General features: G+C 56.2%; 2 protein-coding genes and 1 long non-coding RNA gene across 7 annotated transcripts in view; 2 read left to right on the top strand and 1 right to left on the bottom strand.

Moving 5' to 3' along the window:
• PRDM16 (PR/SET domain 16) overlaps positions 1 to 4,936 on the bottom strand; it is a 363,983-nt gene extending 359,047 nt beyond the window's left edge. For all 5 annotated transcript variants that reach the window (XM_054542575.2, XM_024234173.3, XM_024234165.3 and 2 more), the window contains exon 1: positions 4,461 to 4,936. In XM_054542575.2, coding sequence (XP_054398550.1) covers positions 4,461 to 4,497 — 37 coding nt within the window. In that variant the 5' untranslated portion in view covers positions 4,498 to 4,936. The remainder of the gene's footprint in view (positions 1 to 4,460) is intronic.
• On the top strand, positions 4,496 to 9,636 carry LOC100435718 (collagen alpha-1(III) chain-like). The gene is made up of 4 exons (XM_063724122.1): positions 4,496 to 4,574; positions 4,784 to 4,884; positions 5,088 to 5,533; positions 5,707 to 9,636. Exons 1-4 carry the CDS (start codon positions 4,496 to 4,498, stop codon positions 6,086 to 6,088), a joined length of 1,008 nt encoding a protein of 335 aa, XP_063580192.1. The 3' UTR covers positions 6,089 to 9,636.
• A 2,193-nt stretch (positions 9,637 to 11,829) lies between these two features.
• LOC112129571 (uncharacterized) lies at positions 11,830 to 16,886 on the top strand. The gene is made up of 3 exons (XR_002911925.3): positions 11,830 to 12,721; positions 13,429 to 13,483; positions 13,978 to 16,886. It is a non-coding gene; the product is annotated as an uncharacterized LOC112129571 (long non-coding RNA).
• Positions 16,887 to 26,238: the final 9,352 nt, after the last annotated feature.

Genomic DNA, 26,238 nt, shown 5'->3' on the forward strand with positions numbered 1-26,238 from the left:
TTGGCCGCGACTTTGTGCGCGGGGAGTGGGAAGTCGGCCGAGACTACCGGCCGGCCCGGGGTCCCCCAGGCCCAGCTCCCCGACCCGGCCCACGCCGTCTGCAGCCCTCGGCGGCCCGATTCTGAGCCCGCGACCGCCGCTGCACCGTGGCGAGGCCCCAGCCAGCTGGCTTCGCTCGCGAAGTTTCCTTCCCGCATGGGGAAGTCGCCGGAGCTGCTCCTAGTCCTCCAGCGCCGGCGACGGGAGCTGCAGCTTCCAAGACTCGTTACACGGGTTTGATTCAAAACCTGATAAATTGTATTTAACGCTATTTGAAAATTTTAAACGAAATTATTCAAAAGATTTTTAATCCTGGATAATTTTTGTTGAAACTCTAATTATACATCACCTTAATTACCAGCCCAAGCCCCCCAAGGATCCCTAATTGCCTCCTAATTGAATAAAACAGGGGGCTAATCGGGCCCACGGCGGCCCAGCGAGCTGCCACCAGTCTCACCTCCCCTGAGGGGCCTGGTGGGGGGAGCCCCTGGCTGCCGGGCCACCTTCACCCAGCCTCCCGGCAGAAATGGCAGACCTGGTCCCCTGCCCTGCGCACTGCCTACAGGAGGACTTGGCAGCCGAGGAAGCCTCGGGGCCAGGAGGGGCCAGGAGGGGCCAGGATGTCGGGCCGGCACCTGCTCTGGAAGAGCTGCTCACAGGACAAGGAGGACGCCCCGAGTGGGCGTCTGGTGGTTGGCGAGCCTAGGGCATGGCCGGTGCCTATCCCCAAGGAGCCCACCCAGCAGTTGCTCTACAAACCAGCTTGGCAAGCCCCTCCTGCCAGCTTCCGAGCCATGGCACACCTGCGCAGCCAGGGGCAGAGGGAGGGGGCCTGTGGGTGACACACAGTCCACTGCCGTGGAGCACCAAGCCCTGGCGGCCAGCCCCTCACTCCACCCCTCCACCGCAGCCTCTGTGTTTTCGTCCGAAGCGGGGCAAGACGCTGGATTCCCGCCGGACGTCCTGGCGCTGCTGCCCTAACCGGCCTTCAGAGGGAAGGCTGCCGTCCTGGCTCCGGGGAGGGGACTGGTGGAAGGGGCCAACTTCCCCAGGGAGGGTGGGAGAGGGGAGGGCCCTGCTAGCCTGGCCCATTTCTGCGGGAAGAAGGAAGGAGGCTGTGAATTGGGCCTCCAGCCCCGCTCACCTCTACCCCGTCTCCAGCACACCTTCCACACGCGTCACCCTCAAACACAAGCAAGACACACACAGTCCCCATCTAGTGGGGGCTGCAGCTCCCCCATCCCAGGGGCTAGATGGGACTTGTGGAGAGGACACTCCCCCAGCCCTGGGGTATGTGGCATCTAGGACATGGGGTCTGCCACCTAGGTGGGGATCAGGCCTCAAGGAGCAGCTCTGATGGGGGTGCCGACTGGCACATCCTCCTCCTGCACAGAGGCCCCCAGCTGTGCTGTGAGGGGGATGGTGGTCCAGAGGGCACCTTGGTGGTGCTAACCCCCCACCTGCCCACCTTGCTCACAACAGCCCTGGAAACAATAAGCTTTTGTTAAGCACTGAGTTTGTAAATGTGGGGCCGCAGCAGCCCCTACCCCACCGGCCCTACTGCCCTGCTTCAGTAGGGGGGACCCTGTCCCTGAACTGTCCTCACTCTGTTCCTGGCCCCCAGGCTCAGGTGGAGGAGGCTGTAGGTTTCCCATCAGCTGAGCCACAGCCCCGGCTTGGGTGCCCCAGTGGCCACCTCTGTCGTTGGAAAGCTCAGCTGGAAGCCCGGGTCACCCCTGGAGCCACCACCATTCAGACCTTCACAAGACCCAACCCAGAGGAGTAACCCACCTGAACTGAGGCTTAGAGTGGGGTCTCCAGGGAAACACAAACGAAATTACACCTCCAGATGCACACTCGGCGGTGGCCCCCGAAACGCTGGGTCATGGGGTCACCTCCACGGGCCTGGTTGCTGTTCTGTGCCCAGCCTGAATACCAGCCTGGTAACCATGACCTTGCCCCTGCCTCACCCCACAGTCCCCTGACCTGGTCAGCATTGTGGGGAGGGGAGGACCTGCTGGCTGGAGTGCTGGCCCTACCGCCTCTGACTCGGGTAATGGACTGTGGTCCCCGGGGAAGTTCACATCTGCTTAAAATATCGCCTGATGAAATGAAATTCTTCAGCTGATCCTGCCTTGCTCAGGACAGGCAGTGTGATCCCGAACCTGCCTCGGCCACCTTGGGGGGTCTGGGGACAAGCGGTCCCAGCTGTGGAGCCTGGAAGGAGGGGTTCCCAGCGCTCGGCCAAGTGTGGACAGAGGGCCGAGGCCTGGCAGTCACCTCTCATGGGGTTTTTCCTCACTAAAGACTCTCGGGAAAAGGAAGCCAGCGCTGGGCGCTCCCGCTGGGCCCGGCTCTCCGGCCTCCTGGCCAGATGGCTGCCAGGCACCCCTTCTGGTCCTGAGCGGACCCGGTCCCGGGCCACCTTCCCCACCTGGCAGAGGTAGAGCCGGCGGAGAGCTGGGGCCTCTCGGAAGTTTCCAGGGCCGCGCGGGTGCGCCGAGTCCGCCTCTCGCTTGCAGCGAAGGCCCCGGCGTCAGCGCCGCCGCTTTCCCCTTTCTCGCTCCAGCTTAGGGCCCATCCTGGGCGAGGGCCTGACCTGGCGGCCCACACGCAGCCCGGTGGTCCCGACTCTGAGCAGGCCCGCGGTGCACACACAGAACCGAACCCGAACACGAACACGCACACGCACACCCCACGCGCGGAGGGCCCGCAACGCCTCGCACAGACAGCCAGTTTGCGTCGGCGGCGAAACGCCCGGTCTTGTTCGCACCAAGAGGGGTCAGAGGTCACGGGAGGCCGAGGCCAAGGGCACCCGGCAACGCAGCGCGGCGGGAAGGGGGCGCCTCACCCAGGGGCCGGGAACGGCCGACGGCGGGGCGCAGGGGCGTCCGGCACAAACTCGGGAGCTGCTTTTCCCTGGTGCACAGAGCGCGGGGCCTACGGCCGCGGGGCAGCTGTTGGGACCAGCCGGGCGGGTCCCGAGCCGAGGGAGCGGAGCTTCGGAAAACCGCCGCGAGTCCCGCGCCCACCCGGCTCACGTTTGGGGGCTCGGCCCCGGGAGCTGCGAGGCCGGCCTGGAGGGACCCGGCCCCGGAGGCGCGGACGGAACGGCGTGGGTCGGGCGGGGACCTCGAGGGGAGCGGCCGGGGCGCCTCTTCTGCGGGTGGGCGGGCGGGCGGCCTGCAGAGGAGGGGGCGGCGGGAGCAGGCGGCGCCGATTCCGCTCCGCGCGGCGCTGGCCGCTTCGCTGCAGCCGGGGCTTCGGCGGGGCTGCGGGAGCCGCGCTGGCCGAGCCGCGGCGCCGCCTGTCCCCACCTGCCCGCCCGCCTCACCGCGGATGGCGCCGGCGACCGGGGCTGCGGGGTGCGCGCGGGCTGCTCGGAGGCGCTGTGGCGGGCGAGGGCGCGGGTGGCTGGAGCACCCGGCCCGCGGCAAGGACCGGCTGGCGGCAGGCGGGGCGCGCGGAGCCCGGGGCTCGGCCGAGACGGAGCGAAAGAGAAAGTAAGACCGAGGACCAGGCAGTCTGGCCGGGGCAGCTCTGTCCCCGCCGGGCCCGGCTGTGCCAGGCAAGCGGGTACAGAGGGGTCCACGCGGGCCCGAGGGCGGCAGCGGCGGGTCCGGAGGTGGCCGAGTGGGGACCCTCCTGTCGGAGGCACGGTCGCCCCGGCGGCCCGCGCAGGCTGCCGGCGTCCCAGAGGAGCGCCCTCCACCACGCGGGGCACAGCCGGGGATAAACTTCACGACCACAGTTCCCAGCCCGGGCAAAAGTCTCCATTTTGCTCCCCAAGTGGCTGCGGCTGTCCCGCCGTCGCCACCCCTGCCCCTGCGCCCGTGGAGCCGGGTGGGCGCCGGCCCGCGCCCCCTCCTCCGCCCCTCCCCGGCTCGGGGTCTCCCTCCTCTGCGCCCGGCTGGCGGACGCCAAAGGCGGTGCTCTAGCGCCCACTATTTCAAAAGCCCGGAATATGATTTGACCAGGACTGAGAGCCACTCGGAGAGAGAGAGGGAGAGAGCGAGCGGGGAGGAAAAAGTTGCTCTCCCCTTTCGTCAACTTTTCGCTAACTTTCACTTTTCGCTCCCCTCCACCCCCGGCCCTCCCCCTCCGCCCCCCTCCCCGGCCCCCACCGCGCGCCTCGGGTTCCCGGGCCCGAGCGCCTGACACTGGTGGGGGGGGAGGGGGTTCGGCGGGGAGGGGGCCGGCGCCTTCGGGGAGCGCGCGGCCCGGGCGCCCCGAGCCTCCGCGCCGAGCCCGGTCGCCCCGGAGCGCGGGAGGCGGAGCAGCCCCCCGGGCCGCGCGGCCGAGCCGGGGGCCCGGAGCCGCAGGCGCGCCGGCCGCGCCCCGACGCGCACCCCTGGCCCGGGCGCCCCGGCCCGGCGGCCCGGGCCCCGGCGGCGCGGCGCGGCCGAGCGCGGGAGACTTACTTTTGGCTAGCTTCCTCGCCCTCGCCTTGGATCGCATGGTGTCGGCTCGCGGAATCTCTCTCCTCCTCCTTGAGTCCAGAAGCAGCCACACACTATCTTCATCTCCCCAGCATTGTCAGTTTGGACACCTTCGCACATGCGCACAGAGCACTCAATCTGACACCCCTCGCCGGGGCCAAAAAAACTTTGCAATGTATTCATCATCCTCATCGTCGCGCCGCCGCCGCCGCCGCCGCCGCCTCGGCGCGGGATTGGGGGGCTCTCCTCGGCCTTCTCGGTCTTCGTCTCACTTATCTCTCCCCCCTCTCCCCCCCCCTTTTCAGCGCAGCTCGGAACTGGCCCTTTAAGAAAACATTCCGTGTTCGGCGCTCCCGCCCGGGGCCCGCACCCCGGACACTTTAAAAGGACCCAGGTGGCCCCGGAGGCGAGGTGACTATCCCCCCACCCTGCCCCTGCGTCGCGGCGCGTCGCGCTGCTGCTCCCGCCCCAGCCGGGGCCGAAGATGGGGCGGCGGCTGCGGTTTTCCACACGACTTCCTTGGATCTCGGGGCACACGCGCCGATAGTTCGGACGCGAGTCCGGGCTGGTTTTGCTCCCTTTTACTGCGTTTTATTACTAATTTAAAAGCTTTGCGTTCCCCGTCGCCCCGGCCCGCTTTTCTCCTGCACTCTCCCCTCGGCCCCCGTCCCCGCCCCGCGATCGCTGGAGGGGGCGTCGGGGCTTGAGCGCCAGAACCCGGCTCCTCCGAAGCCCCCTCCGGGCCCCACCGCCCCCCTCGGGCCTCCCGGCCCCCGCCTCCTCCCCTTCGCCCCCACCCAACGGCTGCTGCTTCGGGCTTCGCGGCTCAAAAACAACAGCGGAGGCGCCGCCAGCTCCGCGCTCCGCCACTGCCCAGGCCGGCGGGCGGCACTCGGACCCGCCGCCCTCGGTCCCTCGCGAGGCCGCGGAGGCCAACACGCCTCGCACGGGGGGACAGCGCAGGGGCAGCGGTCCAAACACCAGGCGTCCTCGGCTGGTCGTCCCAGGGCGCCCGCACCTCTCCGCCCGCGCTCTCCTGCCGCCGCGCCCCCAAGGTGAGTACCCGGCTGCGCGAGCGCCCGAGCTGGGCCACCTTCGGGGACCCGGGCCTCTGGGGACACTCCCCTCTAGCCTCTCGGGGCCCAGGTGCGTAGCAGGCGGAAAGGCCGGCGGCGCAGGTGGAGCAGCTCGGACGAGAGCCGACCAGACGCTTCCTCTTCCCCTGTAGCCCCCAAACTCCGAGGCGCTGCGGCGGAGGGGCCGGGCTGAGCTCAGGCAGGGTGGCCCCGGCCCAGGAGCCTGACGGCCTGAGTGCGGATTTCTCATCTGAGTATCTGGGAATCGAGAATGAATTGGAAGGAAACCGAGGCGCTGCCCTGGCCGGGTTGCTGCCCCGCACCCTTCTGGAGCACCGAAGTCCTGCCCGGCAACAGGACTTGGAGCTGCCGCAGAGTCATCCTGAGCCCGAGGCAGGGGTCGCGCCCGCGATGCGGGGTCTCTCCGCCGCCCCGCGACGCTCCTGGCCGTGCCCTCCCTGCCCTTTGTTGTGTAATGAGACCTGTGGCGGCTCCACTGAGACCCACACGTGCAATTCCGCGCCTCCGCGTTAAAGGAGGTGAAACGCAGCAGCCCTGAGAAACCCCAAGACCCCGGTGTCCTAGCAGAGGCGCCCCGGATGGGGAGGGGCGCGGGGGCCGGCGCTACCCCAGAGGAAAAGCCCAGCGGAGCCGGGTTGGGCAGGAGCCGGCGGCGGCGGTGCGCTGGGCCTTCTGCCTTGGATCCTCCGCAGTCGGCACCGCTTCCCTGCTCGGATTCGAACCCAGATGCGGCTCCCAAGGCTCCCACGGCTCCAGGGTGCCCAGTCTTGCAGCCAGCTCGCCGCCTGAGCCCCGGATGGAGGAAGCGCTCACTGGGGGCTACCTCTGCTGTTTCTGGCACCAGGTGAGTGTCGCCTAGAGAAGGGCCATGAGCAATGGCACAGCCCCATTCCCTGCCGTCCTTCTGAGGGTCTATCGACCCCTTTACCCACCCTCCCCACACCCCGACCATCTTTCTACAGGGGTTGGGGCAGAGAACAGCTCAGTTTACAGGCCCGGCTCTGGAGATCTTGATCTGCCTAGCCAACTAGGGCACCGCTGCAGCTCTACACGGCCAAGGCCGGTTCTGAACCTGCTCACCCCAGTGGGTGGGAGGTGCTGGAGCCCAGGAACACGGGCGCTGTCCTGCCTAAACCCCGCCAAGGGCAGGCTCCCGAGGTGGGCCCAACCTGGCTGGAGCTGCTGGCTAGAAAGGACTCAAGGTCACTCCCATGTCTCTGCACCCAGGGCCCCCTTGCTCCTGCCTGAAGCCTCCGCAGGTTTGGGAGGAGGCCTGGGGAAGTTACTATGCCTGCGAAGCACTCCCACCTGTAGAGAGGGTCCCTTCCCCACCCTTTGCTCCTGGCCTGGAGGCAGCCAACAGATGCCAAGGTTGTGTAGTCCTGGCCTTCTTCTACGGGTGCCCCAACTCTCTCAGGCCCTCTCCCTACCTCCTCCTCCAGCTCAGGAGGTGGTTCTCAGAACCCTGGCCAGGCTAGGACAGGACAGCCATCCCTGGCCTGTTGCCAGCCCCTAGGGAAGAAGGGCAGGAGGTATGGGAGCAAGCTGGTCTGTGCCATCTGGTCCCTGCCCTCCGCCAGGCTGTTGGGTAGGGATGGGGTCACAGATCTGCCTGGGGAGGGGTAGCTGCCAGTCAAGCCTCGCCAGGGAGACACCCGGGCTGCCTACCTGCAAGGCACTGGCGCAGCCCTGGCTCCAGTGGGCCAGTGTCTCCCCAGCCTGCTGGAGGAGCCCAGGCAGGCTGTCCCCAAGGCCATGGCCCTGGCCGAGTTTGCATCCTGGCCTGGCCAGGCCCTGCCCCCGCGTGGCCAGACGTAGAAGCGGAGAGCAGGTCAGGCATTGAGGAGTCCCTTGGGGAAAAAGGGTGACGCAGGGAAGATCAGATGCAGGTCCTGCCTGGGGCCCAGTTCTGTGTCCCTGCCTGGCAAGGGCTTTGGGGGGCTTGGAGAACAGGTAGGGCAAGTGTAGGCCCAGTGGGGAAAAGGTTGATACTGAAAGGTCTAAGGGCAATTTTCAAACCAAGTCTAGCTCTGCAGAGCCTTGGGGCTGATGCCAGGCCCTGGGGCCCCTGCGCTGGGATTGTGAGTGCTGTGAGCTCATTCCCACTGACCTCCTCGGGTTGTCCACGGACAGTGAGTGCGGGTTGGCCACATTGAGGCTCCTACACTGGACAACTACACGCTGCTGTTAAGTTCCAAAACCAGTTTCATAGCTGGGGTCTTGGAGGCTAGAGAGGGGCTTTAACCACCAACTTCTGCTGGGGTCTGGGCAGAGAGGGAGTCCATGAGCCCTGCAGACTCCCAGTGTTTCTAACGGCTGGAGACCCATGACCAGGTTAATTCCTTAGGGAAAAGGCCGGGTTTGAGAGCCAGACATGCTGGTCCTGCAGTGCTGGAGGAAGCATCTTATTAGTGAGTAGGAGGCCCCCAAGCCCCAGGGGTTCCCCAGAAGCCCATTGAGTAGCAGAACTACCATGCCGGCCTGCCCTCCACTCCCGGAATCTACAAATGCATTCTAGGGTTAGAGAGCCCCTTCGCTTGGCCAGGCCTTGTGCCCCATGCCAACCGGCAGGGTCAGAGCTGCCCCAGCTGCCCCCACCCCCAGCCCCTCAGGCCCCAGGGAGCCCTGCTTCGGGCTGTGTGTGCAGGAGAGGAGGTAGGCATGGCATCTGGCAAGATGGACTGACCTCACCAGGTTCTTATCCCTTTCTCTCCCGCTCCTCTGTGCTTTTTGAACTTAGCCATGGGTTTTCAGATACTTGGCCTCAGGCTCTATTGAATTCCAGGTCAAGGTTTTACTCACTCCTCACCCCCACCTTGCTCCTCCGGGTAGCAAAGAAGCACACAGCCTCTGGTTTACCAACTGGCTTTCCTGGGAGATTGAAAATGCCCCAGGTGGGATCCAGACCGCCAGCGCTCACCCCACCCCCAATACGTGGGCCACTGAGTCAGGCCAGGATGAGGCTCTTGCTCCCTGGGCATGTTCTCCCGCCCCATACTTGGTGAGAATGTCTCCCAGACTTGAGCAGCAGGAGACAGGAGACCACAGGCCCTTGGGGATGGCTGACTTGGCTCCCACTAGACAGAGGGGAACATGGAGGAGGGCTGCTTGGACCCTATACCTCACAGGGGACTCGATGGGGGCTGAATGCTGGAAGGAGCCTGCGTTTGGTCTAGAATGGTGGGGGTGGGTGGGAGACACAAATCATGGAAAAGGCCATTTCTTCCCTATTCAGACCTCTGAAATGACCCGAGGTGGGTGCTTCCTCCAGCATCATGCCTCAGCCGCACACTGGGGCTACAGGAATCCCCCCAGACCCTGGGGTCAATATTTCAGGGCCCCTTTGAACCTTCTTCTCACCCGAGGCCTGGGAAACCTTCTTGTGCCCCAGAATACTTGGAGAGGACAGGACACAGGTCCCAGTTGTGACCCAGTGGCGGCAAGGTTCCATTCCCTGCACTGCTCAAAGATGGGGGCCTCCCAAAGCCGATACCCTATTCCTGGTCCCAGAGTGGGTAGCTGGGAGGAGTGGACTTCCCAGGAATGTGAGCCATGTCGCCGATTTCGAACAAACCCCAGATGTGTGGAAACTGACTTATTTTCATTGCAAGAGGATCCTTGTCCCTTACAGGTGGGCAGCTTCCGGGGACCGGCTTGCACGATGCTGTGGCCACCCCAGTGGAGACCCTCTGCCCGGCTTTGTGTCCTGGCGTCCCCACCAGGGTGTCCAGCTCTCCTGCGCAGATGTCGGGAGTGTCTGGATGCCCCATGGGCACTTCAAGGGCCCAATCCGGAGTATTTTGTTTTGTTTTGTTTTGTTTTGTTTTAAGAGATTGAGACTGTGAACCTGAATTCCCTTGATCTCCTCCCGTTGGGCCCAGGAGGGAGCCGAATCTAGGCCCAACCGGGCTCACTGAGAAGGTGCAGGAAGCCCCCAACGACTCCTACTCGTGTGCGGCCCATACTGGGCCGGAACGCTGCAGTGGCCGAGCCGCTGGGTGTCTGCAACGGGGAGCGCCCCCGCCGCTGGGGGCAATAAACGGAATCGGTTTCACACGCTTTCCCTCTTGATCTAAGAACCTTTAAAAATCCGCCAACGAATGCCGTTGCCTGGATGCGCTGCGTGTGACCTTCAGCCGTGTGTTCACGCGCGCCCGCAGCCGTGGAGTGGCGGTCCCTCCTGCCGCCCGCAACCCCGGGGCCGCGGGTCTGCGCACACCGGGAGCAACTTCGTTACCCACAGCGCCCGCGTCCTGCGGCTCGCGCGGAACTGCGCGCGGGAAGGTGGCAGAGGGACGCTCCAGAACGCTGCTTGCGTAGACGCTGCCGCTGCCTTCAGATCCCAATTCGGCCGCGCGCGGGCAGGGCCCTGGCAGCAACGAAAATGGCAGCCTCGTAGCCTTCCGGGCCCGGCGGCCGCATTCCGGGAGTCGCCAGGTGGGAGCCCGCCTTCCGCGTCCCCAAACGCCCAGAGCCCGGGACACGGGCCGGCGGCCGGGTCACCAAGCCAGTTCCCGGAATCGGCTCGCGCCGGAATCCATATGCGGCTTGCAAAGCCCGCTCCTGCCGTCTCTCCGCAGCGCGCCCTGCCCCACGCTGCCGGCCCTCTTAGCTTCAAAACCAAATTTTGCCTTGATCCTGAGAGATTAATACCCCACAGGTGAAACCGTGGAGACGGAGCTGCGGTGGGTTTTTTCTCCACGCCTTAGTTTCCCCGTCTGTGAAATGGGACCAGGCGCGCCTGTGCTCCTCCGGGAGTTTATTGCAGGGCTGGCTGGAGAGAATGGCTGGGTGGAAGGCGCCAGGCGGAGGCCCAAGGCCGCCCACCCCTTGGGCCTCGTTTGCTGAGAGGGGGTCAAAGGCGTGCGGGACAGGGCGCGCCCCACGGCGTCTCTGGAGGCGGCCCGGCCGCCGGTCCCTGTCTCCTCCCCTCGCTCCCCCTCCCCCGGCCTTCCCGGAACTCTCCTCGCCCGCTGGGTGGAGGAGGGGCGAGGGCCGACTCCGCCGCACCCGGGGTCTCCCTCCTCCCTCCCCCACCGCAGAGTCTGGCCCGCCCTGGACTTTCCTCTCAGGTCCCTTTGGGTCTCCAGAAGCCCGGAGGTTTCGCGCAGACTCGAACCTGAGATGGCACCACCCAGCACCCCAAATCCTGCAGAGTGTGGAGGGGATTTGGGGAGAAGGCAGGGGCCGCCCGGGCGCTCTGGCTGCTGGGGGTGGGGGACGGGGCCTGCCGGGGAAGCGGGTCGGGGGAGGACTGGAGACCCAGGCCCCCGGAGATACAACGAACCTCGCGGGAGGGAATACGCCATCCCCGTACCCACTTCCGAGGACGTAGGTCTTTTGGCACCGGCGGCAGCCGCGTTCTCACACATCTGGGCGAGGCCCCGCAGCACGGCCTGAGGAGCTGAGGCTTCGGGATCCTGCGCAAACTACCCCTCTGGGTGTAGACGGAGGAGGTGGGGTGTGGGGAGCAGGGGGCCATGGTGTGAGCAGACCTTCTCACCTCTGGGCCTCCCACTTCCTGGGGCAGGACTTACGGGGAAGGATCCGAGGGGAGTGGGGTGTCCAGAGGGACACCCAAAGGTCTATCCCTGCGAGCTTTGCTTTCTACTAAACCAGTAATCGCAGCGGTGGTGGCAGTCGAGACACGGCTCAAAGAGCCGGCAAGAATAGAGCAGAGACCAGGATCGCCCCAGGCAGGGAAAAAATGACCAATTCTGTAGAGTGACCCGAAGGTGATGGAATCACTCGGGCGTCCTCCTGGGAAAGGGCTGCCTGCCCCCACCGCCAGTACACCGGCGCCCATGCCCCGGGGGCTGGAGAGAGCAGCCAGGCACAGGTAACTCAAGAATCCAGTCCCCTCAGCCGGTGCCGTGCTGCGGGGCGCCCTCACCCCCATACTTTGGGTCCCTGGGCCTCCTCATCAAGGCAGGGGCCCTGAGTGGCAGGAACACCCCTGTGTGCAGAATAGTGCCCCCTGCAGCCCCCACAGGTCACCTCTTTGAGGACCTAGGTGGGGCCTGCCCTGGGGACTGGGGTGAAGAGGGCAGGTCCAGCCTTCAGCCGCCCCTCCCCCATGACTTCAGTGGAATTACAAGGGGAACACCCAGGGCAGCTCCCGTAGGCGGCAGAAGGGAAGAGGGGAAGGCTTCTACTGAGGTGAGACAGAGTGACCCACCCCTCCCACACCATCAGCCTCCCTCCCCTCTCCACCCTTCTGTGCTGGGACCCCAGAGCCCATAGACAGCTGGGGGAGCGGGGAGACAGGAGGAACTCAAGCTCAGCTTCTGCTTCCTGTCTCCTGGGACCCTCGGGCAGCCCCCTCCAGCTTCCTGGGAGTCCAATTTCCCAAGGTAGAACGGTGGCGGCAGAGCCTGGCCCTGTAGTGGGGCAGCTGCACCCAGGTGAGTGGCTTGCAGTTCCTGGAGCCCTGCAGGTTGTTGGAGAGGCAGGGAGCCCTTCTCCCTCCCACCTGCCCTCTTGCACTTCCTCTCCCAGAACCCAGCGCTACTCCCAGAGGCCCTAAGCTGAAGCCCTAGAAGGTAACCATCTCCTGGCTGGACACAGAGAGGGCAAGTTGGGGCCAGGCGTGAGGACAGGTGCCCCAGGAGCCACCTGCTCCACTTATCCACGAAGGCCTTAACTGGCTCAGGGGCCCAGAGCTCCCATTCAAGCCCCACCCTCCTGACCTTGTCCTGCCCTGGTGCTGCTAGTCGGGTGGAGGTGTCTCAGGGCCAGCTGGTCTCCTGGCAACTGAAGCCCGCGCTTCCCTTCCATTCACTCATTCCTTCCTTTCCTCACGCAGGAGGCGCTGCAAGGCTCAGTGCTCCTGGAGCTTTGAGTCTACCGTATGAGTTAAACAGAAGGGTATCTCCTCCATCAGATCTACAGGAGGGTGTCTCCTCCATCAGACCTGAAGCTTCCAAGGCATTTTACCCAAAGCTCCAGCACCTGTCCCAAGGCTGGGCTGTGCTGTGTCCTCAGTGAAAGAATGGATGAGTCACAAGTGAATGACTGAAGAGCTGAACCAGTAGGTTTCCCTGGGGTTTCCACAGGCGGTTTCAGCCCAGGGGAAGACCCAGGGAGATGAGGGTGACCTTGCAGGACGCTGTGGTGTGGAGGCAGCAGCCTGGGGCAGGGACTGTGGTGAGTACCTGAGGCCAAGCCACCCCTCTGTAACCTCCATAATCCATCAGGTCTCAGAGGGCCGTCCTATGTTCAGTAAGCCAATGCTAGCACCATGTGACGAGGACACAGCAGTGAGCAGCTGCCCAGGCCCCTTGCACTGTGTTTGGAAAAGGAAGCTGGCTTGTTCAGGGGTCCCCAGCAGGATGGGGGGTGGGGGCGGGGACCATGGCAGAGCGAGAGTTCTAGGAGAGAAGCTGGTCCACCCACAGGCTCCCTGGCCTGGGTGCTGTGCCAGGCAGGGTGCTGGGCGTTGTGCTGCTCACTTCCCACCCCTGGGTTGCAACTGGGGGCTGTGTGGCCTTCCCAGTCCTGTGGTGGGTGCTGTGATTGTGCCCACCTTACAGATGGGAAAACTGATGCTCAGAGGCTTGTGCAACCTAGGCAAGGACCTGTCCTTAGAGGCAGAAGCAGAACTCAGAGGAAGAGCACCCTGACCACAAAGCCCCAGATGACTTACACTGCAGGGATGGCGGTCTCTGGGGTGTGCAGGGTGGCAGAGGTGCCTCTGCGGAGAGCTCCCTGCCTGGGACCCTTTCCTGGGGCTCTTATGGTGCTGGGAGTGTGAGCACCACAAAAGCACCACTACAGTCATGCCACCCAGAGGGCGCTCTGGCCTCTTGGTCACCCGTGTCCTTCTGACAATGACCAATACACTTATTTGCCAGGGTCCAGAAAGACTCAGCCACTGGAGTCTGTATTTCCTGAGTCCGCTTCTCACTGGTAAGTCCTGAGCCCCGTTCCTTCCCAGCACCCACTCTTGGAGCAGCTATCCAGAGCTGTGCTGTGGCTGCTGCGGTCAGGGAGAGGTCACATGCTCCAGCCAGGGGCTTTGGGGGCTCAGTTTAGAACTAACACTCCAAGCAAGTCGTGCTGAGTGTCTGGGCTTCTTCTAGGAAGGTATTTCCAATCATCAAATGTGCCATTAAAAAAAAAAAGCATGTCAGTTAAGTGTGCACTAAGCCTGGACCACATGGGACATAGTTGTTCTAATAAACACGAATAAGCCAGTTTTCACATTAGAGAAATAACAGTTTCTTGTAGAAATGTGGTGCTTTTAAAAGAGGTCAATTAATAAACAGCAGGTAATTGTTCATGGCACATTGTGGCAGAGGGTAATTTTCATTTTAGAGGATGGAAGGGCCAAATACCCCTCCCCACTCAGCATTTTTCTGTAATAATCACCTCAGCTTCACCTCCGCCTTTCATTTTTACAGCTGGAGCTGTTTATCATTGACCAACTTTCACTAAAAAGGAAAAACTATCACTTAAACAAAGCCATTGAAACCCCAACATCATATATGGATTTTTTAACATAAATAAATCATACAAACTAAGATTTATGTTCTTGGAATGATATCATTCATTGAAGGCTGCCTTCCCAATCAATGCCGTGTTTAGTGATTTTTCTTTGGTGGGTGTGCTTTTTGCTAAATAGGAAAAACCCGTTCGGTCATCCTTGCTGCTGTCTTTTCTCGGTTTGGCCAAGAACATCAGAAAGGTTTCTCCCTGGGCCAGTCCACAGAGCCAAATGGTGAAAATGGTTTTAGCTCCACAGACTGCTTTTAAAGCCTTTGCTTTTGAACCATTAAGTCCGAGATTAAAAGACTGTTAAACCTTCTCTAAGAATGTGTGCAGGCCTCAGCAGACGTTTATGGTCCTCCCAGGTCTCCCAGAGCCTAGAATGAATCTCGCTGCAGAGTAACGCATCTGCAGAAGCTTCACCGAATTGCAATGAGTGAGGAGTATTAAAATCAGCACATGTGGATAAATAAGATGTGGCAAATCTGTGCGATGGAATACTATGTAACCATGAAAAGGAATGAAGAGCTGACACTTGCTACAACATGAATGAACCTGGAAAACATGATGCCCCATGAAAGAAGTCAGTCATAAAAGGTCACACTTTGTGTGATTCCATTTATATGAGATGTCCAGGATGGGCCAATCCATAGAGACTGAAGACAGATTAGTGGTTGCCTGGCTGTAGAAGTAGAGGCAGTAGTACCCTGGGCCAATGAAGGCACTGGGAACAGATGGGCCACACTGGAGTCCAGCTTCAGCCCTCCAGGCATTGAAAGGAGACCATTAGCTGGAAGCCAGTGGGAAGTTGGGCTGACTAATAGGGACAGGTGTCCAGGAGGCTGCAGTGTGAGGCTTTCATTTGTTCAAGCAGCACACATTCACTGCACTCTTACTGTGTGCCAGGGACAGCCATAGGCCCTGAGGCTACAGCAGTGATGGAGACAGACGCTGCTCCCATCAAGGTCATGTTTTGATGGGGAAAGCAGCAATAAGCCAAATACATATGGGTCTGGCGTGCCGCGCTAGACAATTCTAGTCCAATGGACATGAAGGAGGAGAGAGGTGAAGGCACAGGCTTCAATCAGTTGTTCAAGAAAGGCCTCACTGAAGTGGTGACATTTGGGCAGAGACGTGAGGGAGGGATGATGGAGCCACCCAAGTGTCTGGGAGAACAGCACTGGGGCAGATGGAACAGCCAGTGCAAAGGCCCTGAGGCTCCAGTGACCAGTGTGGCTACTGCAGAAGGATGGGGAGGGAAGGAGGGGAAAACCGTGTCAAGTGGCAGTGGGAGGACAAATTAAGGCTGCAGGTGGAATTAAAGTTGCTCTTTCAGCTGATTTTAAAGTAGGGAGATGATTCCAGATTATCTGGGTGGCCTTAATGTCATCACAAGGATCCTTAAAAGTGGAAGAGGGAGGCAGGAGAGTCAGGGTTAGGATGAAGTGGAGATATGTGAGAATATGAGGAAGATTCCCCTGGCTGTGCTGGCTCTGAAGACAGAGGAAGGGCCTATGAACCAAGTTACATGAATACAGACAGACTCTAGAAGCTAAAAAAGGCAAAGAAATGGATTCTAGAGCCTCCAGCAAGGAAGGCAGCCCTATGCATGCCTTGACTTTAGGACACTGAGATCCATTTCGGACTTCTGACCCACAAAACCAAAATCTAGTAAGTGAGTGCTATTTGAAGCTGCTAAGTTTGTAGTAATTTGTTAGAGCAGCCACCAGAAATTAATACGGGGAGGAAATAGGGATTTCATCTGTCCATGGTAAAGACATGCCGGAGGTGATAAGAATCTGAGCCCGTCTCACCTAGACAAGAATGACAGAGTAATGACCACAGAATAGTGGTGATGGCCATCCTCACATCTGGCTCCTTAGACACCCATGCCAATATGGATTGGCTGCCTTCTACGTCTTGTCCATGGCCACTCTCTAGGGAAATTCCCTTGCATCTCCTGCTACCTTTACAGACTACGTATTTGTTGGATTACTTTCTCATTTTCATGAAGCATATCTTCTAGTAACTTCTGATAAAAGATGCATAGGAGATAAATATTTTAAGACTTCCACAGTACCAGAGTGATAGTTGAGCTGGGTATAGAATTCTAGATTGGAGATGATTTTTTTGTTCAGAATTTTAGAGAATATTGCCCCATTGTCTTCTTGCTACCAGGCAGCTATTGAGAAGTCTAGGAAGATTCTGTTTCCTCAGACTTTGTGTGCAATGTGATTTTTCCTTTTTGGAATTTTATAGAATCTTCTTTGTCCCAAGTGGTCCCATATTCCACAATGATATGCCCTGGAATGTGTCTGTTTTCATCCACTGTGAGTTCTTTCAAACTGAAAACTTGTGTCCATTAGTTCTGGGAAATTTTCTTGAAATACTTTATTAGTGATTTCTACTCTCTGTTTTGTTTCTTCTTCATTTTTGAAACTTGATATTTATATGAGCTTTCTTCTGCATGTATAATCTGTGTGTCCTCCAAATGGCTTTGTTCTGTTTGTTTCAATCTGTCTTTCCTGAGGCATCTGTTGATTCTTGGCTTTCTGCCCATGATGAGGAGCTGACTGGAAGTTCTGACAGTAAGAGAGGAGGGGTTCATTGCCCTTGAGACCCATGAATGGGAGTGATCCTTGATCCTTGGTTGTCAGTATCTTTGGGAACTGACCTGATTCCCAGAGAAGTTACCCAGGGAGCAAGGGAGGGGTCTGGCTGCCAGTCTTCTTGGAGTCAACTTGGAGTTGAAGGCAGGGATCTTTGCAGTCAGCTGCCTGAATTCTGGGAAATAAACCTCTGGACTTTTGCTGGTGTGGGAGAGGGGTGGTCACTCAGGGAGGATAAGGAGGGGATAGGAATCCCCCTTCACTCTAGCCTTCCTGATCGTAGCCACTCTTGCACCCCAAGTCCTAGAGGTACCTCTTTTTTTTTTGACGGAGTTTCACTCTTATTGCCCAGGCTGGAGTGCAATGGTGTGATCTCGGCTCACTGCAGCCTCTGCCTCCTGGGTTCAAAAATTCTCCTGCCTCAGCCTCTAGAGTAGCTGTGATTACAGGTGCCCACCACCACGCCTGGCTAATTTTTTTGTATTGTTAGTAGAGATGCAGTTTCACCATGTTGGTCAGGCTGGTCTTGAACTCCTGACCTCAGGTGATCCGTCTGCCTTGGCCTACCAAAGTGCTGGGATTATAGGCATGAGCCACCACACCTGGCCCCTAGAGGTAATCTTGTACTCAGTCTTGAGTGTTAGGATTCCCCTTGGTTATAAATCCGGTAAAATCTCACCTTCCTGCTCTCTATTCAGGATTTTCTCTTGTCTCTGACCCAATTGCCACAGGTCCATCAGCAATTCAGCTTTCAGAAGGGAGGCCCACCCTTACGGGTAGATGCCTTTTAAAATCTCTTTATTGTGGTTGAAGTGGGGCTTACAGAGGGAACGCTATTGAATGGGTGTGTGTTTAATTTGCCATCTTAACCCAGAGGCTTTTGTGGATATTTTAGAAAGACTGTGTCCATTCTTAGGTCCAGGCCTGATACCACACACAGTGTCCACACACAGGGGCTCTGACCCCACAGAGTTCTTTGGGTCCTGATCAATGATCTTTCTAGATCCTCCCCCTTGACCTGCTTCTGGCCACAGAAACAGCTGGTAAATGAAATTTGTTAGTTTCCTACAATGGAGCGTTGCATCGGCAGTGAATGTAGTGACAAGAGTACATGCTTATCACCACGCTGACATGTCCCTGAGACATGGGGGCGACCTTTAAGAATGTCAGCTGAAATATTAACAGTGGTTAATGTGATGAGATCTGATAATATTAAAACTTTTTTCTCTGTTATGTTTCTCTGCATTTAATTTTTCTCCACTGACTATATATTAGTGGTAGAAGTGTTACAATGTTTAAAAATAAGAACATCAAAAAATTAGCCCAGAGTGGTGGTGGCATGTTCCTGGGGTCCCAGCTACTCAGGAGGCTGAGGCAGGAGGATCTCTTGAGCGCAGGAGCCCAGCCGCTGCCAGGCTGGGTCTTTGTAAATGAAATCAAATACAAGCCACATACAATTTCACTTCATAAAACCATTTTTAAGTGTAGAGTTCAGTGGCATTGGACACATTCACACAGTTGTGCAGCCGTCGTCATCCTCATTTCCGGTTGCTCCCCGTAGCCCCTCCCCAGCCCCTGGCACCCCCCTTTCTACTTTCAGTCTCTATGGACGTGGCCACTCCAGGGACCTCGTAGAAGTGCAGTCACACAGGATTTGTCCTTTTGTGACTGGCTGATCTCACTTGGCTCATGTCCTCAAGGTTCAGCCATGTTGTCACACATGTCAGAGCTTCCCGCCTTTTAAAGACTGAGTCATCCTGCGTCACATGGCTGGCCCATGTCTCCCTTGTCTGTTCCTCCGTGGACAGTCCCAGCTGCTTTTGCCTCTGCCACGCTCTCTCCAGCAGTGCCCTCCCACTGAGCCTTGCTTCTGTGCTGCCTGTGACTCATCTGCCCAGGGGCCACGGGCCTCTTTGGGGGCTCAGGACACCCTCTTTGACCTGTCTTCTCTGTCCCCTCCTGCTGCAGGGCTCTCAGCGGGGCTGTGTGGGGTCTGATCTGATTTCTTCCCTGTTCCCCAGCAGATGTGCACTGGGTGCCTTCTTAGAAGACCCAGGTGAGTCAGTAATGGATAATGTTGCCTTTTTTTAGATTTTACTCATTTTTCATTTGAGGCTTAAGCCCCAAAGGATTTCCAGGGCTGCAGCAATTCCTGGGTCACTGCCCCACCTTGTCCCTGATTGGATGAGGAAGCAGGGGGTGGGGTGAGGACTTCACCAGAGGGACTGGGGGCTCTTTGCTGAGTACTTGAGGACAGTGACTGGCCTCCACTCACACCCCTAAAATTGGGTGTGTCCCCCGAGAGAGCCAGGGACATGGCTCCTGCAGATCCTGGGGAGACTCGCTGAGGGGCAGAAACCTAGCCCCCAGCCCCACTATCTCCTGACCCTCAGCCTCCAGGCAGCCTCAAGGGGAGGATGGCTACACCCCGGACCCCAGAGCTCCCAAGAAAGAAGGGATCCTTGGAAATATCCGCAAAACAAGGCCTTTTCTCAAAACAAATTATGGCAGTGTTTGGAAATGAGAGGATGGCTGGAGGAGTTTCTGCCCCCTTGTTAGGGAGATCTAGCCATCTGAGATTTGTGGTGCAGGAATTATATGCAGAGAGCCATGGGGCCACTCGCACACCCTGTGCCATAAAGAGGGATTTCGTACACCGGGCTGGAGGGCACTGGATGAGGGGCTCTTGTGTGTGGAAGCTGCCCAGGCTTCAGGGGCATTGCTTAGCCACTGGGAGTCTGAGGCTGGGGTGGGCTCTGTACAAACCCGCCCAGAGAGGGCTACCCTTCTTACTGCCCAGGGGAGCCCCTCTGCACATGGACAAGGAGAGTGCAGCCCCTCAGGTACTGCAGGGGGCAGTTTCCTAGAGCTGAAAGGCCACTGATAGGCTTTGGATCTGTGTCCCATCCAAATCTCATATTGAAATGTAATCTCCAGTGCTGGAGGTGGGGCCTGACAGGAGGTGACTGGATCACAGGGATGGCGTCTCATGGTGGGAGGTGATTGAATCACGGGAGCAGTTTCTTGTGGTTTAACACCATCCCCTCTTGATGTTGTCATCACCATAGTGAGTTATCCTAAGATCTGGTTGCCTAAAAGCATGTGGCACCTCCCTGCTCTCTCTCTTGCTCCTGTTCCCACCATGTGAGACGCCTCATGCTACCCCTTAGCCTTCTGCCATGATTGTAAGTTTCCTGAGGCCTCCCTAGAAGCTGAGCAGATGCTAGCATCATGCTTCCTGTTCAGCCTACAGAACTGTGAGCCAATTAAAGCTCTTTGCTTTATCCTTTACCCAGTCTCAGGTATTTCTTTACAGCAGTGCAAGAATGGACAAATGCAGCCACCTTCTCCCAAAGCCCTCGTCCCTCCAGTCCAGTGGGTCTTGCCTCTTGCTCTCTGTGTCCACAGTACTCATGTGGACAGCAGTTATGAGACCAGACACAACTGGGTTCCCATAGGAGGGGATCACAGCCGGGGCACCCCTGCCCCCAGCACAGAGAAGGGACACCAGCACTAGCAGATGCCCCTTTGTGGTGCTGTGTGTTGGAAGAGACCCACACGGAGAAGTAAACTGAGGCAGTTCTTGGTGTCCTGAAGTTAAGCCTCCCTCGAGGTGGAGTGGGGGTGCCTGGTGGCCTGAGGGGCTGAATCAGTTTCCTATACCCTTCCCCATCTGTGGCGAGGATCGGGGCACTCTGGCCACTCCCCTGCAGACTCAGCCTGGGGTGCACCTTTGGTGTCCTTCCTGGCCTGGACACACAGATTCCCAATCTTTTCCAGGGCAGGGGGGTGGCGGCTCCACAGTCCCCAGAATCCACAAGGGCCTGAATGCTTCCTTATTCCTTTCAGGTCAGGGTAGCCAGCACAGACTCCTCCTCCCACACACCCTGGGCTGAGCTGGTTCTGCTCCCACACCCCATGCCCCTCTGCCTGCTTGCAAGGGGTGGCCTGGCGGGGCCTAGGACACAGGCCTTAATCCCCACAGGAGGGGCAGCTCCTCTGTCCAGGGCAATTGCTGCCTTCTGTGTCCACTGCCACCACCTCTTCCCACATTTGTCACCTCAAAGGCTTCCTGAATGGTCCCGAAACCTCCCCGCCCAACACAACTCTGAGGGTGTCACGAGAGGGGGGCTTCTTGTCTGTTTTGTTTTTCTTTGTTCCCCAGTGTATAAAAGAGAACGTGGCACACATGAGATGATCAACAAATGGTTGTTGGATGGATGGATGGAAGATGAGTGAAAAATGGATGGATGGATAGAGGTTGGAAGGATGAAGAATGGAGTATGGATTGGTGGATGAATGAATGGATGGATGATGGGTGTGTGTGTGGATAGGTGGATAAATGGATGGATGGATGGATGGATGGATGGATGGATGGGTGGGTGTTGGGTGGATGGATGGATGGATGGGTGAGTGGATGGATGGATGAGTGGGTGGGTTTTGGGTGGATGGGTGGGTGAGTGGATGGAGGATAGATGGATGGATGGGTGACTTGGTGGATGGATGGATGAATGGATGGATGGGTGGGTGGATGCATGGATGAGTGGGTGGGGTGAATGGGTTGGGTGGATGGATGGATGGGCGGGTGTTGGGTGGATAAGTGAGTGAACATGTAGGCTAGTGGGTGGGTAGATGGGTGATGGATGGATGGATGGGTGGGTGGATGTGTAGGTGTGTGGGTCAGTGAGTGTTGGGTGAATGGATGGGTGGGTGTGTGGGTAAATGGATGGATGGATGGATGGATGATGGGTGGGTGTCAGGTTGATGGGTGGGTGGATGGATGGATGGATGGATGAGTGGATGGATGATAGCTGAGTGGGTGGATGCGTGGGTGAGTGGGTGAATGGTTAGGTGGGTGGGTGTTGAGTGGATGGGTTGGATGTGTGAGTTGGTGGATGAATGGTTGGATGGTGGGTGGGTGGGTGTTGGATGGATGGATGAGTGGGAGGATGAGCGAATGGAGAGGTGGATGTGTGGATGAGTGTGTGAGTGGGTGAATGGATGGGTGGGCAGGTGTTGCGTGGATGGGTTGGATGGGTGGGTTGGTGGATGAGTGGGTTGGTGGATGGGTGAGTGGATGGTGGGTGGGCATTGGGTAGATGGATGAGTGGATGGGTGGCTGGCTGGGTGGGTGGACGGATGTATGAGTGGATGGATGGATGGGTGGATGAGTGGAGGGATGAGTGGGTGGATGGGTGTCTACAGGTTGGGGGGTGGATGGATGAATGGGTGGTTGGATGAATGGATGGGTGAATAGGTGGGTGGATGAATGGGTGGGTGGATAGATGGATGGATGAATCCCTCCACCTAATGAACTGATTGTAAAACTGATGACTAGTAGAAGAATAGCTTCTGCTCCAAGTCACAGGGCAGCTCTGGCCACAGAGCTGCCCTGAGACCCCAGATCTCTGTTATTGTGCCCAGCTGTGTGTAGTGGTAAGTTTCACCTTGACAAGAGGTCTGATCCATGTCTGCTGTTGACCCAGGGTGGAGCTCTCCAGGGGCAGAAACCTGATCTTCCTCACCTCCATTTATTGCACCTGTAGGTACAAGCACAGTCCCCAGTCTGTCACTCCTTGGCATGTGACCCTGGGCATAGGACCCAAGAAAGAGAGGTGATGCCCACCTCTCAGGGTTGCTGCACAGAACAAATAAAGTGATGGGCTTTATGGAAACAGATAAGTGGCAGGCAGATGACATACATGCCCTTGCCCCACCAGACTCTCTGCCCGTTGTCCCTCATTCTACTGAAACTGCTCCCCAGGGTCCCCAGAGACATCTGAATGGCCCTGCCCCATCTTCATTCTCCTGGGCCCCCTGCAACATGCTTGTGCAACTCATTCCTGAAGATGGACACACACCTCATGGCTTTCCTGAGGTCCCTTCCTGCAACAGGGTCTTGCCAGGATCCTATGTCAGGAAAAGGCTTGAGTCCAATTGTTCCAAGGAGGATTGGAAACCCTGGAAGCTGCTTGGAATGGGAGGGTCTTTCCTTTAACCCCCTTTTGTGCACTACCCTCCCGCTGCTCCAACACACAGACAGCCACACACTTCACGTAAGTTCAGAAACAGCCAGAGGCAATTCTCCCCAGTCCTACCCATCTCTCTTGGCTGAGTCTCTGAAGCCACACAGCGGGGCCCAGCTAAGCCCCTGACTCACCCCCGGAGAGGGAGCAGTGATTAACCTGGCTGGGTCCTTCCTGGACTCTCCCTGTGTAGGTACCTTGGGGCCACCCCTGAGGCTTACAGGCTGCCATGCCAGCAGGGTTTAATGGGCACTGTGGTGGGGGCCGGGACTATTCTTGGCTGTGGCCTCTGATGAGGGTGTCACAGGTACCCCCAGGGTCTTTGGCCAAACAGGCAACTTTGTGGAACATGGTCCCCTGTGAAGAGGCACTGGACTCTCTGAAATGAGGCACTGCAGGAACAGCTGCCCTGTGCTCCAGAGTTTTTATGAGTTTGCCTTAAAGATTTTATTTCCAGAAAAAACCAAAAGCAATTAATCCAAATTACAGAGTAGTCATTTGCAATAATATTTGCTTTAAATATATGTATTTTTTAAAACCCCTAAGCTGTGGGCCTCAAGTGAGTTCGAGGTGAAGGACACCTTGAAATAATTACATTTTTTGCTCATTTTATGTTGTGAAAATGGTTTAGTTGATTTGGGGAAGAATTGTAAAATGTTCAGCTGACTCCCCTATAAAGGCGACATTATTTTTTTCTCCCATTTCTGCCAGCGTTACCACACTGTGATCATTTACCCTCTTTCTTGGAAGGTGGATTTCTTCCAGAAGATGCCCTAAGCATTGGTCCAGCTGCCTCTCAGCCTGACCCTGACCAGCAGTGGGGAGCCACACCCATCCCAGAGGTATGCCTGGTGGGTGGCCTTGGGAGTCCAGGAGGACCAGGATCTGTGCATGGTGGGGGTCCACGTGCTGGCAGAGGAGCCAGCTGCTCCTCAGGTTGGGAGCAAGGAGGGGAACCCAGGTTCACCTGCCTGCTTTGTCCCAGTGATGGCCAGAACCGTGCCCGTTGGGGTGGTTGTGGTCCCGAGAGGGGGCATCCCATCAGGCCGGCCAGCCCCTCGGCCAGTGAGTATGCCTATGAGATGCTTAGGAGCTTGGAAAAAGGGACTGTACTTAAAGATTAAATGGTTCTCAGTGTAACATCAGAACGTGGGGCCATGCTGAGGCAGGAGGCCTGAGGGAGTGGGGACCTCAGGCAGGATTCTCCTTCACATTCCCAGGCATGGTACCATCCAGCGTCTCCTTCCCTGGATTGATGATTTATGAATATGTTCTCCTAGTATTTGATTTGCCTTGTCATTTTCCTAACAATGTCTTTTGAAGAACCAGCATTTTAATTTTAGCAACATCCTATTTTTTTATTTGATTTATGATTTGTGCTTTTGTTTTTGTCCTGTTTAAAAAACCTTTGCCTCACTCAAGGTCACCAAGATTTTCTGCTATGTTTCCTTTATCGTTTTGTAGATTTATAGTTTTAGTTCTTGTATTTAGATCTAGGATCTATTTCGAGTTAGTTTTTTATGTGGTGTGAGGTAAAGGTTGAAGTTAAATTCTTTGCATTTAAGTATCCAATTGTTGCAGCAGTCTGTGTTGAGTTGTCTATGTTGAGAAGTCTGTGACTTTCCCATTGAATTGCCTCAACAACCTTGTCAAAAATTGGCCATATATGTGTGGGCCTGTTTGTGGACTCTGTTCTGTTGATCTGTGTGTCTCTCCTTCTGCCAATTCCACACTGACTTGATCACTACAGCTTTATCATATTCATGAGATATAGTGTAAGGTGTAAGTCTTCCAACTTTTGTCTTGTTTTTCAAAAACATTTTAGGCTATTTTAGGTCCTTTGCATCTCCACATAAACATTAAAACTAACCTGTCCATTTCTAAAAGAAAGCATTCTGGGATATTTTTATTGGTATTGCCTTGAATCTATAGATCAATTTCAGGAGAAATGACATTTTAAGCATATTGAGCACTCCAATCCATGAACATGTTATATCTCTCCATGTAAGTCATCTTTAATTTGCCTCAGCAATATTTCATAGTTTAAAGTGTATGACAGGAGCCTTATACATTTTTTGTTAAATTGATCACTAAGTATGTAATATTTTTATTCTATTGTTTTTTAATTTTAATTTCTCGTTGTTCATTGCTAGCATGTAGAAGTCCAATTAATTTTGATACATTGACCTTCTATCTTGTGACCTTGCTAAACTCACTTACTAGTTCTTGTAGCATTTTTGTAGTTTTCTTTGGATTTTCCACATACACGAGTATGTTATCTGCACCTATTTCTCCTTGAATGAGCATTAGTAGTTTGTGCCTTTAGGAAATTTACCTCCTTCATCTTAGTTTTTGAATGTATTGGCATAAAGTTGTTCATAATACTTTTTTATTATCCTTTCACTGCCTGTAGGTTTATTAGTGATGTTCCTTCTTTCATTTCTGACATTGGCCATTTGTGTCTCCTCTCTTTTCTTACAGATCAGTCTGGCTAGAGGTTTCTCAATAAGCCTTTTAAGAGCTAGATTTGGGGTTTATGAATTTTTCTCTATTGTTTTTCTATTTTCTATTTCATTTATTATTGTTATTTTCTTTCATATTTCCTGGTGCTTACTTTGGGCTTAAATTATTCTTCATTCTATAGTTTTCAAAGAAGGGAGCATAGATTACTACTTGGAAATTTTTCATTTTTTCCAACATAAGAATTTCATGTTACAAGTTTTTCTCTAAGCACTTCTTAACTGCATTCCACAAGTTTCAAAATATTATGTTTTCATTTTTATTTAGGTAAAAATATTTTAAAATTCCTTTTGTGATTTATTTTTTGACCCATTAGTTATTTAGGAGTGTATTGGTTAGTTTCCAAATAATTGGGGATTTTCATGTATCATTCTGTTATTGATTTCTAGTCTTTTGAATGATTTCAATCCTTCTAAATGCATTGGGACTTATTTTATGGTCCAGGATATGGTCTCTCTTGGTGATGGTTCTATGTATACTTGGAAGAGATGTGTATTTTGCTGTTGTTAGGTCTCTATACATTTGGGATCACTATGTTCTCTTGAATAATTGACCCTTTTATTATTACAAGATGTCCTTCTTTATCCATGCTAATGTATCCTACTCTCAAATCAACATTTATTGATGTTAACATAGCAGTTCCAGATTTCTTCTATTGGTGTTTACATGGTGTATCTTTTCCCATCTTTTAACTTTTAATCTGCTTTGTTTTTGCTTTAAATTGAGTGTCTTGTAGACAGTATGTAGCTGGGTCTTGAATATTTAAACTCCATCTGACAATTTCTGCCTTTTAATTGGAATGTTTTGGCCATTTACATTTAATGTGATTACAGATATGGTTGAGCTTTGGGCTTATGAGCTATATCTTTTCTCTTCAGTGGTTGTTCTAGAATTTATAGACTACATCTTACTGTAACAGTGTGCCTGCAAATAATGTTAAACCACTTTACAGAAAGTGTAAAAGCCTTGGAATAGTGTAGCGGCTTCCACCTCGCCTCTTCTGTTCTTCACGCTACTGTCA

Source organism: Pongo abelii, chromosome 1 (genome assembly GCF_028885655.2).
Source record: "Pongo abelii isolate AG06213 chromosome 1, NHGRI_mPonAbe1-v2.0_pri, whole genome shotgun sequence".
Classification (NCBI taxonomy): domain Eukaryota; kingdom Metazoa; phylum Chordata; class Mammalia; order Primates; family Hominidae; genus Pongo; species Pongo abelii.

Bases quoted from the DNA above. Each gene is read 5' to 3' on its own strand.
- LOC100435718 (XM_063724122.1), top strand. From the start codon at position 4,496: ATGGTGTCGGCTCGCGGAATCTCTCTCCTCCTCCTTGAGTCCAGAAGC. The intron at 4,575-4,783 runs GTCAGTTTGGAC...CCCCCTTTTCAG, and splicing joins ATCTTCATCTCCCCAGCATT to CGCAGCTCGGAACTGGCCCT. The intron at 4,885-5,087 runs GCGAGGTGACTA...CTAATTTAAAAG, and splicing joins GGACCCAGGTGGCCCCGGAG to CTTTGCGTTCCCCGTCGCCC.